Source organism: Lactuca sativa, chromosome 3 (genome assembly GCF_002870075.4).
Source record: "Lactuca sativa cultivar Salinas chromosome 3, Lsat_Salinas_v11, whole genome shotgun sequence".
Lineage (NCBI taxonomy): Eukaryota > Viridiplantae > Streptophyta > Magnoliopsida > Asterales > Asteraceae > Lactuca > Lactuca sativa.
In genome coordinates, this window is record NC_056625.2 from 87,782,257 (window position 1) to 87,797,049 (window position 14,793).

The window sequence follows — 14,793 nt, forward strand, 5'->3', positions numbered from 1 at the left end:
AGGTAGGGTAAGTGGGATATAACGTTGTGCAAGAATAAAATTGTATGTTAATATTGACACACACACACACACACACACACACACACACACACATATATATATATATATATATATATATATATATATATATATATATATATATATATACATTTGAAAATATGAAGTAACTATAATAATTATTCGTTTTAAAACATGGAACTTACTAAATCGTAAATTAAAACAAATATAAAAAATATACCAAATTTTTTTTACATAATTTCTTGTTTGAGGGATGTGTGTATGGCGTTGTCCTTGGTTTGTAGTAGCAAGTTTTTTACAACTATAGCGATCTTCATTGACTTAATTGTTTACTACTACAAACATATGTTAAGCTTCTGAACAAGGAGCCATTTAGATGGATACCCATTTAGATGAATACATATTGACAGGTGCATATAGGGAACTTAATAAAAGTAAAAAACACTAAAACTCTGACTATATCAAGTAAGATATGTCAAGTCAAAGCAAATCCTTCATTAACAGATTTGAAACTTTCTGCATTGTTGGTCTTTCAAGTGGATTGGAGTTCAAACATGCTCTTGCGAGACTCAGAACCAACCTAACTTGTTTCTCAACTTGTGACGAGGGAGACGGAATCCGGATATCTCCCACATTTTCTGCCACCAGATACTCAACAGACAATGTTGGTAAAGATGTTATCAGTTCTTCAGGATGCTTTCCGATCATCACTTCTAGTGCAACAACTCCAAAGCTATACACATCACATTTCTCATTTGCCACCATCGTATAAGCAAGCTCTACATCCAAAGAAGCATGGGATAAAAACAAAAATAGCGATATCAACCCCACAAGATTCTAAAATAGATACACATATATACATATTTATATATATCATGAAACTTAAGAAGATGTAGAAGTACAATCACAAGATTGTGTTACCTGGCGCGATATAACCATATGTGCCTGCAATTGCGGTCCAGTTGGATGAGTCTAGCTTTAAAAGCTTGGAGGTCCCAAAATCAGAAATATGTGCCTCATAATCAGAATCGAGAAGGATGTTGGCAATGGAAATGTCTCTATGAATTATAGGAGGCGAGCAATCGTGATGCATATAAGCCAAACCATTAGCTACACCCTTTACAATATTTACCCGTTTCAACCAATCCAATTCTTTTGCCAAGACATCGCTTCTTAATATTGATCCAAGGCTTCCCTTTTCAAGGTATTCATAAATCAAAAATGAGTGGCGAACATGGGAGCAATATCCATAGAGTTTCACTATGTTTCGATGCCTTATGTTCGTTAATGCTCGTACCTCATTAAGGAATCCATTATGATCAACATTTTCAGATCCTGAGTGAAGTTTCTTGACAGCTACCACATTGTTAGGTTGTAGCTCGGCTTTGTACACATTCCCATATCCTCCGGTCCCAATGCAGTATACTTCATCGAAATCATTTGTTGCCTTCAAGATATCAACATACACCACTTTTCCATCAAAACTTGTGATAGAGAAATAATCACCACTTTCTTCATCCAATGGTTTTTGTGGAGACTTTTTCTTTTGTTGTTGATAAGCAATGAGGCCATATGTGCATACACCAAGTAAAACAGCCCCTATAAGGGGGAGCATAATTACAAGGATAAGTTTATGATGAAAGGGATCATTTTTCTTTTTCATAATCTGACTTGGACAAAATTTCACTCCTGTGATATTCCCACATAAATCTGGATTGCTTTCTATGGACGCATTAACAAAGTTAGCGCAAAGGGGGATTGGACCCGAGAGCTTATTGAAAGAAAGGTTGATATCAATTCCGCGAGGCAAATTTGTAAAAACATCAGGAATGGAACCAGATAGTCTATTGTGAGAAAGATTCAACTTTTGCAAACTCTGCAAACTTTGAAATTCAGATGGTATCTCTTTCGTGAGAAAATTATGAGATAAATCAAGTTCGGTAAGATGAACTAATTTACCAATCTCGGATGGAATTTTCTCATTGAGTTTGTTATTACTAAGATTCAAGTAGTGGATATGTGCCCATTGACCAATACTTGTTGGAATCGACCCATTCAATCTATTTTTGGATAAATCGAGTACTTCAAGGAGTTCACAAAATCCAAGCTCTAGAGGTATAGCACCTGAAATTTGGTTGCCAACAAAGTACAATTCCAACATACTTTTCATCTTCCCAAACTCCTTTGGGATCTCACCAACCAAATGATTCGAAGACGGATCAAGTCTTTGTAGTTTAGTTAAATTTCCAAACTCTGGTGGAATAGAACCACTAATTTGATTGTTGTTCACCTTAAAATCAACGAGAGACTTCAATTTCCCAAGTTCACCTGGAATAGGACCAGCAAGCTCATTGTGATCCATATAAAGGAAATTTAAAGAAGTCAAATCACCAAATGATGAAGGAATACAACCACTAAGCTGATTTCTGCTAACGTAAAGATGAGTGAGAGACTTCAACTTACCGACTTCACTTGGAATGGGACCAGACAATTTGTTCTCAATTAGGTCTAACCACTGTAAGTTGCTCAGTTTTTCTAGTGATGAAGGAATAGAACCACTAAGTTGATTGATGCCTACCTCAAGATGAGTGAGAGACTTCATATTCCCAAGTTCAACAGGAATAGGACCAGAGAGTTGATTTTGGTACAAATAAAGGAGATTCAAAGATGTCAAATTACCCAATGATGAAGGAATAGAACCATTAAGTTTATTGTTGTATACCACAAGATCTGTGAGAGACTTCAAATTCCCAAGTTCAACAGGAATGGGACCAGAGAGTTGATTTTGGAACAAATAAAGTCTATTCAAAGATTTCAAATTACCCAATGATGAAGGAATAGAACCATTCAGTTGATTGTTGTGTACTGCAAGAGCTATGAGAGACTTCAAATTCCCAAGTTCAATAGGAATAGGACCAGAGAGTTTATTTTGGTACAAATAAAGGACATTCAAAGATGTCAAATTTCCCAATGATGAAGGAATATAACCACTAAGCTGATTGTTGCTAACCTCAAGCTTAGTGAGAGACTTCAAGTTCCCAAGTTCAATAGGAATAGGACCAGAGAGTTTATTTTGATACAAATGAAGGACATTCAAGGATGCCAAATTTCTCAATGATGAAGGAATATAACCACTAAGCTGATTGTTGCTCACCTGAAGATCAGTGAGAGACTTCAAATTCCCAAGTTCAATGGGAATAGGACCTGAGAGTTTATTTTGGTACAAATAAAGAACATTCAAAGATGTCAAATTTCCCAATGATGAAGGAATATAACCACTAAGCATATTGTTGCCCACCTGAAGATCAGTGAGAGACTTCAAATTCCCAAGTTTAATAGGAATGGGACCAGAGAGTTGATTTTGGTACAAATAAAGGACATTCAAAGATGTCAGATTTCCCAATGAAGAAGGAATAGAACCAATAAGTTGATTGGTGCTCACATCAAGATTAGTGAGAGACTTCAAATTCCCAAGTTCAGTAGGAATGGGACCAGAGAGTTGATTTTGATACAAATAAAAGACAATCAACGATGTCAAATTACCCAATGATAAAGGAATAGAACCATTAAGTTGATTGTTGCTCAGACTAAGATCAGTGAGAGACTTCAAATTCCCAAGTTCAATAGGAATGGGACCAGAGAGTTGATTTTGGTACAAATAAAGGACATTCAAAGATGTCAAGTTTCCTAATGAAGAAGGAATAGAACCAATAAGTTGATTGGTGCTCACATCAAGATTAGTGAGAGACTTCAAATTCCCAAGTTCAGTAGGAATGGGACCAGAGAGTTGATTTTGATACAAATAAAAGACATTCAACGATGTCAAATTACCCAATGATAAAGGAATAGAACCATTAAGTTGATTGTTTCTCAGACTAAGATCAGTGAGAGACTTCAAATTCCCAAGTTCAATAGGAATGGGACCAGAGAGTTCATTTTGGTACAAATAAAGGACATTCAAAGATGTCAAGTTTCCCAATGAAGAAGGAATAGAACCAATAAGTTGATTGGTGCTCACATCAAGATTAGTGAGACACTTCAAATTCCCAAGTTCAGTAGGAATGGGACCAGAGATATTGTTTGAGAATAAGTGCAAGATGGTTAGCTGGTGTAGGTTTCCTATTTCAGTTGGTAATACTCCAGAAAACTTATTGGATGAAAAATCAAGATATACCAATTTGGACAAAAGTTGGATTTCTGGTGGGAAGGGGCCAAAGAAGTTGTTTAGACTGAGATCAAAATGTGTAAGATTGTGTAGCGAAGAGAATGAAAATCGATGAAGCGTACCCTTTAATCCAGATGATGTGAGGTTCAACTTCTGAATGCTCCCATCAGCATTGCAAACCACTCCAAACCAAGAAGTGCATGAAATCGATGCACTGGAATTCACAGTGAGGGGAATCCATGAAGAGAGCAATGAGTTTTTTGGGATTTCAAGGCTTGCTTTCCATTTAAGAAGAGCATTGGTTTCATCCAAAGAAGCAGAAGTGAAATTTGGAATGAAGAAGAGGGCGATGATTAGTAGAGCCAGAGAGAAAAATAAGAACTTTGAAGAAGACATTATTTCTTTGCCAAGTTGCTTTCAATAAGAAAAGGAACGGTTTGCATGTCCTAATTTATACTTGCGCTTCCTTCTTCCCGTGTTTTCTTTTTCAGGTGGTCGAAAAGGAAATTTGGACAATGTCATATTTTTCCACAAGGCTTGTCTTTTGACGTGTCAAAATTTTCCACAAAAGTGTGTATTACACTATGAATTGTATATATCTTTCATGACATTAATCCTTTTTTTTTAGAACAATAAATTTCGTTGTAACCCGAAATTTAGAAAGTTGCTAGGATTACAAAAAGAATCCATGCGTTATTATATGTTATTAATTGTTGGATTTAACAATGTAATAGTACAACTTAACTTGATTATTTAGACATATTTATTTTTGTTTTCTGATAAATGCTAATAGAATTTTCACTTCGACTGTGTTTTACTTCATAATTAGTTCTGTAACTAAGACTAAACTAAGACTATTGTACAGATGATCCATGTGAAAACTGTGTGAATGGGGTCAATGGAGATAGGGACATAACATATCGGTCCTTTAAAATAATCCAAAAAAAAGGACATGGTGTTTTCATTGAAGGTGTGAATAAGGGAAAACCGTAAATTAAAGAATATAAATATGAAGATATTTAAATAAAAACTGATGGTTCTTATTTTTCCCTGCATTTATTTCATCTTTTAATCTCTTTTATATCCTGCAAAAACGACAAAAAAGTTTCATACTTGTACAGACATAAAAATGAAGATAGTTAAATAAAAAGTGAAATACAAGCTATGTTGTTGTTTGTTTCTCATATTTCTACAACTAATTAGTTTACACAAATCTTTAGAATTCATCTGCACATCCCATTTGGTGACCAATTCTTTCTCTTGGGGTCCTTCTCTTCACATACTAGTGACAGAATTCGCTACAGATTTTTTGTTGGAATAAAAAGTGCAGTATAACTTGGATTAAATTGTTAGACATAAATATTTCTGTTTTCCAAGTAATTTTAATAATACTTTTATTCCAAAAGAAAACATACAAAGCAAGACTTAATTCCAACTTTCTTTTAGGTGCTGTGAAAACGTCAACACCAAGACACCAACATGAATTTTACCCAATTGAAGGATAGCAATTGAATCTCATCAAATGCTTTATGTTGATGATTAAAAACTCTGGAATTGCGTGTTTTCCAAAGAGACCATATAATGTTATAGAACAAGGCTCCCAACAATTCTACTTTCATACCCCTGTTTGGAGAAGTACGCAACATCCTTGAAGAATACCAGGGTTTCGACACCATTGACAACACCAATTCCAGATTCCCAAGTGCAGAAACCGCAACCAAATCATGCTGAATACGCAAATTCATATTGAATACATCTGAAACCGCTTTCATATCATTTGAATCCAACCAAATGTGAGTTTAATGAATATTAACTGTTTAGGATCATTTGTACACGTTAGTTGCAAAAACATGAGTTTTAATGAATAATAATTAACTGTTTGATGAAATGACTGAATGATTTTTTTTTTTTTTTTTTTAATTTAATGCCACGTCAGCTGTATTGTATTCGTTTGTTCATAGTGGGCGTTCATTTGCAATGGTATATATATATTACCTAACGTTACACTTTAGAATGTGAACCGGACTTACTTATTTTGTAGCTAGTTAATGTTCTTATGGTCGTGTCTTTAGCAAAACTTGCTTAACATTAAATATCATGTCTTTCAAAAAGATTTGATTCCCATCAATACATATGTGGAGGGAGAGCCCTTGTTTTATTTTGAGGTGGCATTTTCTCATTATCTAGTGATTTAATCTACCAAAACAGAGGGCTACAACCTGGGGAAAAAAATCAGTTCATGCTGAGCTTGTATGAAGGAGTTATGGCGTTCAAAGTTCCAAAACCGAAGAAACCCGAGAACCGAAAACCGAACCGAAAGACCAATTTGGTTCCAGTTTCGGTATGCGGTTCGATTTTTTTGTTTTTTTTTCTCATCCCTAGTTTCCAGTTGCTAAGATTTACACTCTAAACTTTTTCTTCCCTTCATAATCTGTATTGTATCATAGTGGGTGGTGACATGATATCTTAAGATACAAGATGGATGTCACATATTTGAGGTATTTAGGTGGTCAAAGCTTGACATATTTTGTGATATAGAAAATCATTTAACATTACATCCATCTTCATGCCATATCATGTTGAAATTAAATGAAGGAGAGATGAGCCATAAACCAGTAAGAAGTTGAATCCACATGAACTCCTATTCTAGTTATATTTCAAAGAGAAGTGGAATGCATACCAATAACTAGAATTAGTCATGTATGTTTTAGTTGAACTATTTAGTTAGTTATCTTGTGTAAATGTTTTAGGCTGTCAAATTTGGAATTCAATAGCTAAAAAGCATGCTACGAATGGAGTGTGAATCAAAAATGTTCCAAAATGTTTAAAATGCATTGATATATGATTTTTTTTCTTAATATTTAAAATTTTCCATCTTTGTAAAGACACATCCCATCTATTATACCATTTGTTTGATCAAATTCTACTATGACATATCTCACCATTAGTTTTGATTGCTCATCATAAAATCTAGAATAGAAATATATTTTGTATATTTGAATGACTTAGGTGGGGTACAGGTTGTATAATAACATGATGTACGACCAAAATTATGGCCCCTATATAATATTAACCACGTGTTTACCCACACGTTGTGCGAAATCGTATGGTAAATACTGACAGATATATTTTTTTTAAAGTATGACATTGTTATAATAATTATTCATTTTAAAACATGTAACTTACTAAATAAATAAAAATTGAAACAAATATAAAAAATATACCAACAAAATTCTACAAAATTTCTTGTTTGGGGGATGCTTGTATGGCGTTGACAGATATATTTTTTTTAAAGTATGACATTGTTATAATAATTATTCATTTTAAAACATGTAACTTACTAAATAAATAAAAATTGAAACAAATATAAAAAGTATACCAACAAAATTTTACAAAATTTCTTGTTTGGGGGATGCTTGTATGGCGTTGTCCTTGGTTTCCAGTAGTGTGTTTTTAGAAGTATAACTACAAGCATATGCGAAGTTTCTTAACAAAATGCCATTCAAATGAATACATATTGGCAGGGTGCATATAGGGAACTTAAGAAAAGTAAAGAACACCGAAAGTACACTATATTGATCAGGCAAGACATGTTAATTCAAAGCAGATCCTTCATTAACAGATTTGAAACTTGCTGCATTGTTGGTCTTTCAAGTGGATTGGAGTTCAAACATGCTCTTGAGAGACTCAGAACCAACCTAACTTGTTTCTCAACTTGGGATGCAGGAGGAGGTATCCGACTATCTTCCACATTTTCTGGCACCAGATAATCAGAAGGCAGTGTTGGTAAAGATGTTACGAGATCTCCTGGATGCTTTCCCAGTATCACTTCTAGTGCAACAACTCCAAAGCTATACACATCGCATTTCTCATTTGCCACCATCGTATAAGCAAGCTCTACATCCAAAGAAACATGAGATAAAAACAGAAAAATCTATATCAACCCACAAGATTCTGACATAGATACATATATGTGCATATACTTATTTATATATCTCATGAAACTTAAGAAGATGTAACCATATGTGCATGCAATTGTGTTACCTGGTGCGATATAACCATATGTGCCTGCAATTGCGGTCCAGTTGGATGAGTCTAGCTTTAAAAGCTTGGAGGTCCCAAAATCAGAAATATGTGCCTCATAATCAGAATCAAGAAGGATGTTGGGAATGGAAATGTCTCTATGAATTATAGGAGGCTAGCAGTCGTGATGCATATAAGCCAAACCATTAGCTACACCCTTTACAATATTTACCCGTTTCAACCAATCCAATTCTTTTGCTAAGACATCGCTTCTTAAGATTGATCCAAGGCTTCCCTTTTCAAGGTATTCATAAATCAAAAATGAGTGGCGAACATGGGAGCAATATCCATAGAGTTTCACAATGTTTCGATGCCTTATGTTCGTTAATGCTCGTACCTCATTAAGGAATCCATTGTGATCAACATTCTCAGATGATGGGTGAAGTTTCTTGACAGCTACCACGTTGTTAGGTTCTAGCTCGGCTTTGTACACGGTCCCATATCCTCCTGTCCCAATACAGTATGCTTCATCGAAATCATTTGTTGCCTTCAAGATATCAACATACGCTACTTTTCCATCAAAACTTGTAATTGAGAAATAATCACCACTTTCTTCATCCGATGGTTTTTGTGGAGACTTTTTCTTTTGTTGTTGATAAGCAATGAGGCCATACATGAATACACCAAGTATAAGAGTCCCGATAAGAGGGACCATAATTACAAGGATAAGCTTATGATGGAAGGGATCATTTTTCTTCTTCACAATCTGACTTGGACAAAGTTTCAATCCCGTAATATTCCCACACAAATCTGGATTGCTTTCTAAGGACGCATTCACAAAGTTAGCGCAAGAGGGGACTGAACCTGAGAGCTCATTGTAAGAAAGGTTGATAAAAATCCCGTTAGGCATATTAGTAAAAGCATCAGGAATAGAACCGGATAGTCTATTGTGAGAAAGATCCAATTGTTGCAAACTTTGCAAACTTTGAACTCCAGATGGTATCTCTTTCGTGAGAAAATTATGAGATAAATCGAGTTCCACAAGATGAACTAATTTATCAATCTCGGATGGAATTTTCTCAATGAGCTTGTTATTACTAATATTCAAGTAGTGGATTTGTGCCCATTGACCGATACTTCTTGGAATCGACCCATTCAATCTATTTTTGGATAGATCAAGTACTTCAAGGAGCTCACAAAATCCAAGCTCTAGAGGTATAACACCTGAAAGTTGGTTGCCAGCCAAGGACAAATCCAACATATTTTTCATCTTCCCAAACTCCTTTGGGACCTCACCAACCAAATGATTCGAAGACAGATTAAGTCTTTGTAGTTGAGTTAAATTTCCAAACTCTGGAGGAATAGAACCACTAATTTGATTGTTGTTAGCCCGAAAATCAGTGAGATACTTCAACTTCCCAAGTTCACCAGGAATGGGACCAGCAAGCTCATTTTGATGCATATAAAGGAGAATTAAAGATAGCAAATCACCAAATGATGAAGGAATAAAACCACCAAGCTGATTTTTGACCACCGAAATATGAGTGAGTGACTTCAACTTCCCAAGTTCACTAGGAATGGGACCAGATAGTTTATTATCACCGAGTGTTAGCCACTGTAGTTTGCTGAGGTTTGCTAGGGATGATGGAATAGAACCACTAAGCTGATTGTTGTACACCAAAAGATGGGTGGGAGTCTTCAAATTCCCAAGTTCAATAGGAATGGAACCAGAGAGTTGATTATGGTCCAAATAAAGGGCATTCAAATTTGTCAAATCACCCAATGATGAAGGAATAGAACCACTAAGTTGATTGTAGTACACCACAAGATAAGTGAGAGATTTTAATTTCCCAAGTTCAGCAGGAATGGGACCTGAGAGTTGATTTTGGTCCAAATAAAACATATTCAAAGATGTCAAATTACCGAATGATGAAGGAATAGAACCACTAAGCTGATTGAGGCTCACCACAAGATCAACGAGAGACTTTAAATTCCCAAGTTCAGGAGGAATAGAACCAGAGAGTTGATTTTGGTCCAAATAAAGGAAATTCAAAGATGTCAAATTACCGAATGATGAAGGAATAGAACCACTAAGCTGATTGATGCTCACCTCAAGATCAGTGAGAGACTTCAAATTCCCAAGTTCAATAGGAATGGGACCAGAGAGTTGATTTTGGTACAAATTAAGGAGATTCAAAGATGTCAAATTACCCAATGATGAAGGAATAGAACAAGTAAGTTGGTTTTCAGTCACGTCAAGCTCAACAAGAGACTTCAAATTCCCAAGTTCAACAGGAATGGGGCCAGAGAGTTGATTTTGGTATAAATAAAGGACATTCAAAGATGTCAAATTACCCAATGATGAAGGAATAGAACCACTAAGTTGATTTTTGTACACCACAAGATGAGTGAGAAACTTCAAATTGCTAAGTTCAATAGGAATGAGACCAGAGATATTGTTCGAGTATAAGGACAAGATGGTTAGCTGGTGCAGGTTTCCTATTTCTGGTGGGATTACTCCAGAAAACTTGTTCAATGAAAAGTCAAGATATACAAGTCTGGACAAGTGTCTTACTTCTGGTGGGATGGGGCCATACAAGTTGTTTAGATTGAGATTAAAATGTGTAAGATTGTGTAGCAAATAGAATGAAAATCGATGAAGCGTACCCTTTAATCCAGATAATGTGAGGTTCAACTTCTGAATGCTCCCATCAGCATTGCAAACTACTCCAAACCAAGAAGTGCATGGAACTGATGCACTGGAATTCAAAGGGAAGGGAATCCATGAAGAGAGCAAGGAGTTTTTTGGGATTTGAAGGCTTGCTTTCCATTTAAGAAGAGCATTAGCTTCCTCTAAAGAAGCAGAAGTAAAATTTGGTATGGGGGAGAGTGTGATAATTAGTAGAGTTAGAGAGAATAGTAGGAAGTTTGATGAAGACATTATTTGCTTTGCCATGTTGCTTTCAATAAAAAATGAATGGTTTGCATGTCCTAATTTATAGCTGAGCTACCCTTTTCTCTTGTTTTCTTTTTCACATGCTCGAAATGGAAATTTGGACAATGTCATATTTTTCAACAGGCATGTCTTTTAACGTGTCAAAATTTTCCACAAAGGTGTGTATTACACTTTGAATTGTATCTATCTGTCATGACATTGATCCTTTTTTTAGAACAATAAAATTCGTTGTAACCCGAAATTTAGAAAGGCGTGAGGTTTACAATAAGATTCCATGTGGTATTATATGTTATTGTTGGATTTAACAATGTAATAATATAACTTAACTTGATCATTTAGACATATTTATTTTTGTTTTCTGATAAATGCTAATAGAAATTTCACTCCAACTGTGTTTTACTTCATAATTAATTATGTATGTGAGACTACTATTATTATGCAGATGATCCACGTGAAAACTGTGTGAAATGTGTCAATGGGGACAGGGACATAGCCACATAGGGCCCTTTAAAAGAATCCAAAAAACAAATGGACATGGAGTGTTCCTTGAAAGTGTGAATGAGGGAAAACCCGAAAAGAATATAAATATGAAGATAATTAAATAAATACTAATGTTCTTATTGTTCCCTGCAATCTATTTCATTCATCTGTTAATTCCTTTTATCTCCTGAGGTGTGTAAAACGTCGCATACTTACATAGACTTAAAAATGAAGATAATTAAATAAATTTAAAGTGCAGTACTACAGCTGTATTATTGTTTGTTTTTCATAGATCGAGTCCTTATCTGCACATATTAGCGACAGAGTTCGCTACAAAACAAAAACAGTTGAATTTCACCAAAGCAACACCTGGGGCAAAATGGTCAAAATTTGAATCGAGAGGGAGGAAACATTTGTACATGTGAGTCTAATGAATGTTAAGAAATGCCTCAACGATTTTTTTTTTTGAGTAGTGTTGTGATATCATAGAGTACTTGAAAACAAATAATATTTATAGAAAATAAATGTCTCCAAACATTTGTTAGTTCTGCCCCAAAAATTTGTACACACCCAATACAGAATCAGAGAAGAATGGTTCCTAGGTAATGGTATTAGGTAACATTAAACTTTAAAATGTGAACCAAATTTACTTATATTTGTAGCTGTTTAATGTTCTTATGAAGTCTTTGGCAATTAAAACTTGCTTAACACTAAATATCATGTTTTTGGAAAATCTGATGGCCATCAATATATATGTTGAGGGAGAGCCCTTGTTTTATTTCTTTCCAGATTGCAATAATTAACAATATTCACAAATATATGACAATCAGTTTGCAATTTCTTCCATGATCTATAACTCGCAATCAGTATCTCAACCCCATTTTATATACAAACTAGGCGAATACTCGCGTGTTGCGCAAAATTCAACAATATTTTTGAAATATTTAAAAGAAAATATTTTTTAAATATATCAATGACGTTGTTGTTAACTCTTATATAATAAATCTTATAATAACTTGGTATAAGCATTGTTTATTTTGAATTATATAATAATGTAGACATATTTTGAAATTTTATAGTCTCGATGGCCTCTACTTGCGGGTTACTCATTAATAAAATTAAATATAATATATAGTTTAATGATATTTATAGGTGTTGTTATGATTAATTAATTTTAAAAAGTTTATTTGCTTAATATTTTAATTTCTATCATTGTAATTATTTTAAACATCAAACATTTTTTTATTTTTAAAGGTAACAATATAACTTTTGTATATAATGTTAATTTTAATTATTGTTGTTGTAAGTTGTTTAAAATAATATATTTGGAAACTCTTAATTATTTTAATTTGCTTTCAGAAATTTAATTTTTATAAAAAAAAATTTTGATGAATATTATTAGTTTCTTTGACTGTAATTATTTAAAACAACAAATATTGTTTTTGGTTTTAAATATAACATTATAATTTTTTTATATAATATTACTTTTAACTATTCTTATTTTAAGTTATTTTTAAGCTACTTATTTGAAAAATCTTAATGATTATAAAAAGTATTTTCATTGTCTTTTTTTTTTGTTAACTTTTGATTACAATTTAGATTTAACAGTATGATTTATAACGTTTAACTATTTGTAAAATAGTCTCTTAATTTTTTCTAAGTTTAACTAAAATTTTGATTTAAGTTAACCATTTAAATTATATCGAAGTTAATTATTTAACTGTTTTATTCTACTTATATCTTAAGGCTACCAACAACCTCTTCATTTAAACTATTTAATTTGAATATCCTTCTTTTGTACTTTTCAGAAAAATTGTATTATGTTTTGGTTTTCGTTTCAAAATGTGAGACTTTGGTGAACTTTTTCCAAAAAAAGCAAACAACGGTACCAAAAAATTAAGACCTAATAATATAAACACCCAGATTTTGCAATTAAAAAACACATATATGACTCCACTCTTTAAAAACCAAATACACCTTTTATTCTACTTACATCTTAAGACTAACTACAACCTCTTCATATTAAAGTATTTAGACAAAACCTCATAAATGGTCCCTATGGTTTCCCGAAATCTAGGATATAATTCCTAAATTTTAAAAACTCATAGATGGTTTCTGGAGTTTTAAAACTTTTAAAAAACAATCTATGTGGTCTCAAAACTTTTAACAAATAGTCTTTCACTCACATAAAAAGACTTATTTACCCTTTTTAATATATTTTTGATTTCTTTCTTTAAATATATTTTAAAACAAGGAAAAACAAAATAAATAACTTGGGCTCTCTCTCTCTCTCTCTCTGTATATATATATATATATATATATATATATATATATATATATATATATATATATATATATATATATATATATATAGTTTATGGCCGCTTCTCTATAGTACCAGTTGTTGCTTCATTGAATTCGCTTCATTAATAGGCTCACGATTTGACTTTGATCGTTATGGACTAGTACCAAGGTCGAGTCCTAGACAAGCGGACCTTATTTTAATAGCCAGAACAGTAACAATGAAAATGGCCCCTTCCTTAGTGAGATTATACATGCAAATGCCTGAACCAAAATATGTTATTGCTATGGGATCATGTACAAATACAGGAGGGATGTTCGGTACCAATTCTTGTCGATAAGATAATTCCTGTGGATGTATATTTGTCGTGATGTCCACCTAAACCAGAAGCAATTATAGATGTTATAACAAAACTTCGTAAGAAAATATCTCGGGAAATCTATCTGGATAGAACTATGTCTCAGCGAGAGAATCGTTGTTTTACTACCCATCACAAGTTTGAGGTTAGGCATAGTATTCATATTGGAAATTACGACCAAGGATTCCTTTATCAACCAACATCTTCCTCAGAGATTCCTCCTGAAACATTTTTCAAATACAAAAGTTCAGTATCTTCCCCTGAATTAGTAAATTATACAGGATTCATTTGCACAAAATAAAAGTCGCGACTCAATCTTCATAAATTTCATCGTAAATGTGAAATACTAATAAAAAAAATATGGGAGAGATAAAAAAGATGTAAGGGTTATTTGTCTGCTTGGCTAGTTAAGTATGGGCTAATTCATAGATATTTGGGCTTTGATTACTAAGGAATAGAGACTTTACAAATCAAACTGGGGGATTGGCATT

At 33.5% G+C, this 14,793-nt stretch overlaps 2 protein-coding genes across 2 annotated transcripts; both read right to left on the bottom strand.

Moving 5' to 3' along the window:
- Positions 1 to 207: 207 nt before the first annotated feature.
- Positions 208 to 4,579, bottom strand: LOC111906171 (probable leucine-rich repeat receptor-like protein kinase At1g35710). Its single transcript, XM_023901901.3, has 2 exons — positions 940 to 4,579; positions 208 to 797 (listed from the first exon to the last, which is right to left on the bottom strand). Exons 1-2 carry the CDS (start codon positions 4,577 to 4,579, stop codon positions 499 to 501), a joined length of 3,939 nt encoding a protein of 1,312 aa, XP_023757669.1. The 3' UTR covers positions 208 to 498.
- Positions 4,580 to 7,596: 3,017 nt separating this feature from the next.
- LOC111906195 (probable leucine-rich repeat receptor-like protein kinase At1g35710) lies at positions 7,597 to 11,162 on the bottom strand. The gene is made up of 2 exons (XM_023901921.3): positions 8,228 to 11,162; positions 7,597 to 8,080 (listed from the first exon to the last, which is right to left on the bottom strand). The coding sequence occupies exon 1, from the start codon at positions 11,160 to 11,162 to the stop codon at positions 8,382 to 8,384; it is 2,781 nt and encodes a 926-aa protein (XP_023757689.2). The 3' UTR covers positions 7,597 to 8,080; positions 8,228 to 8,381.
- Between the last annotated feature and the right edge of the window lie 3,631 nt (positions 11,163 to 14,793).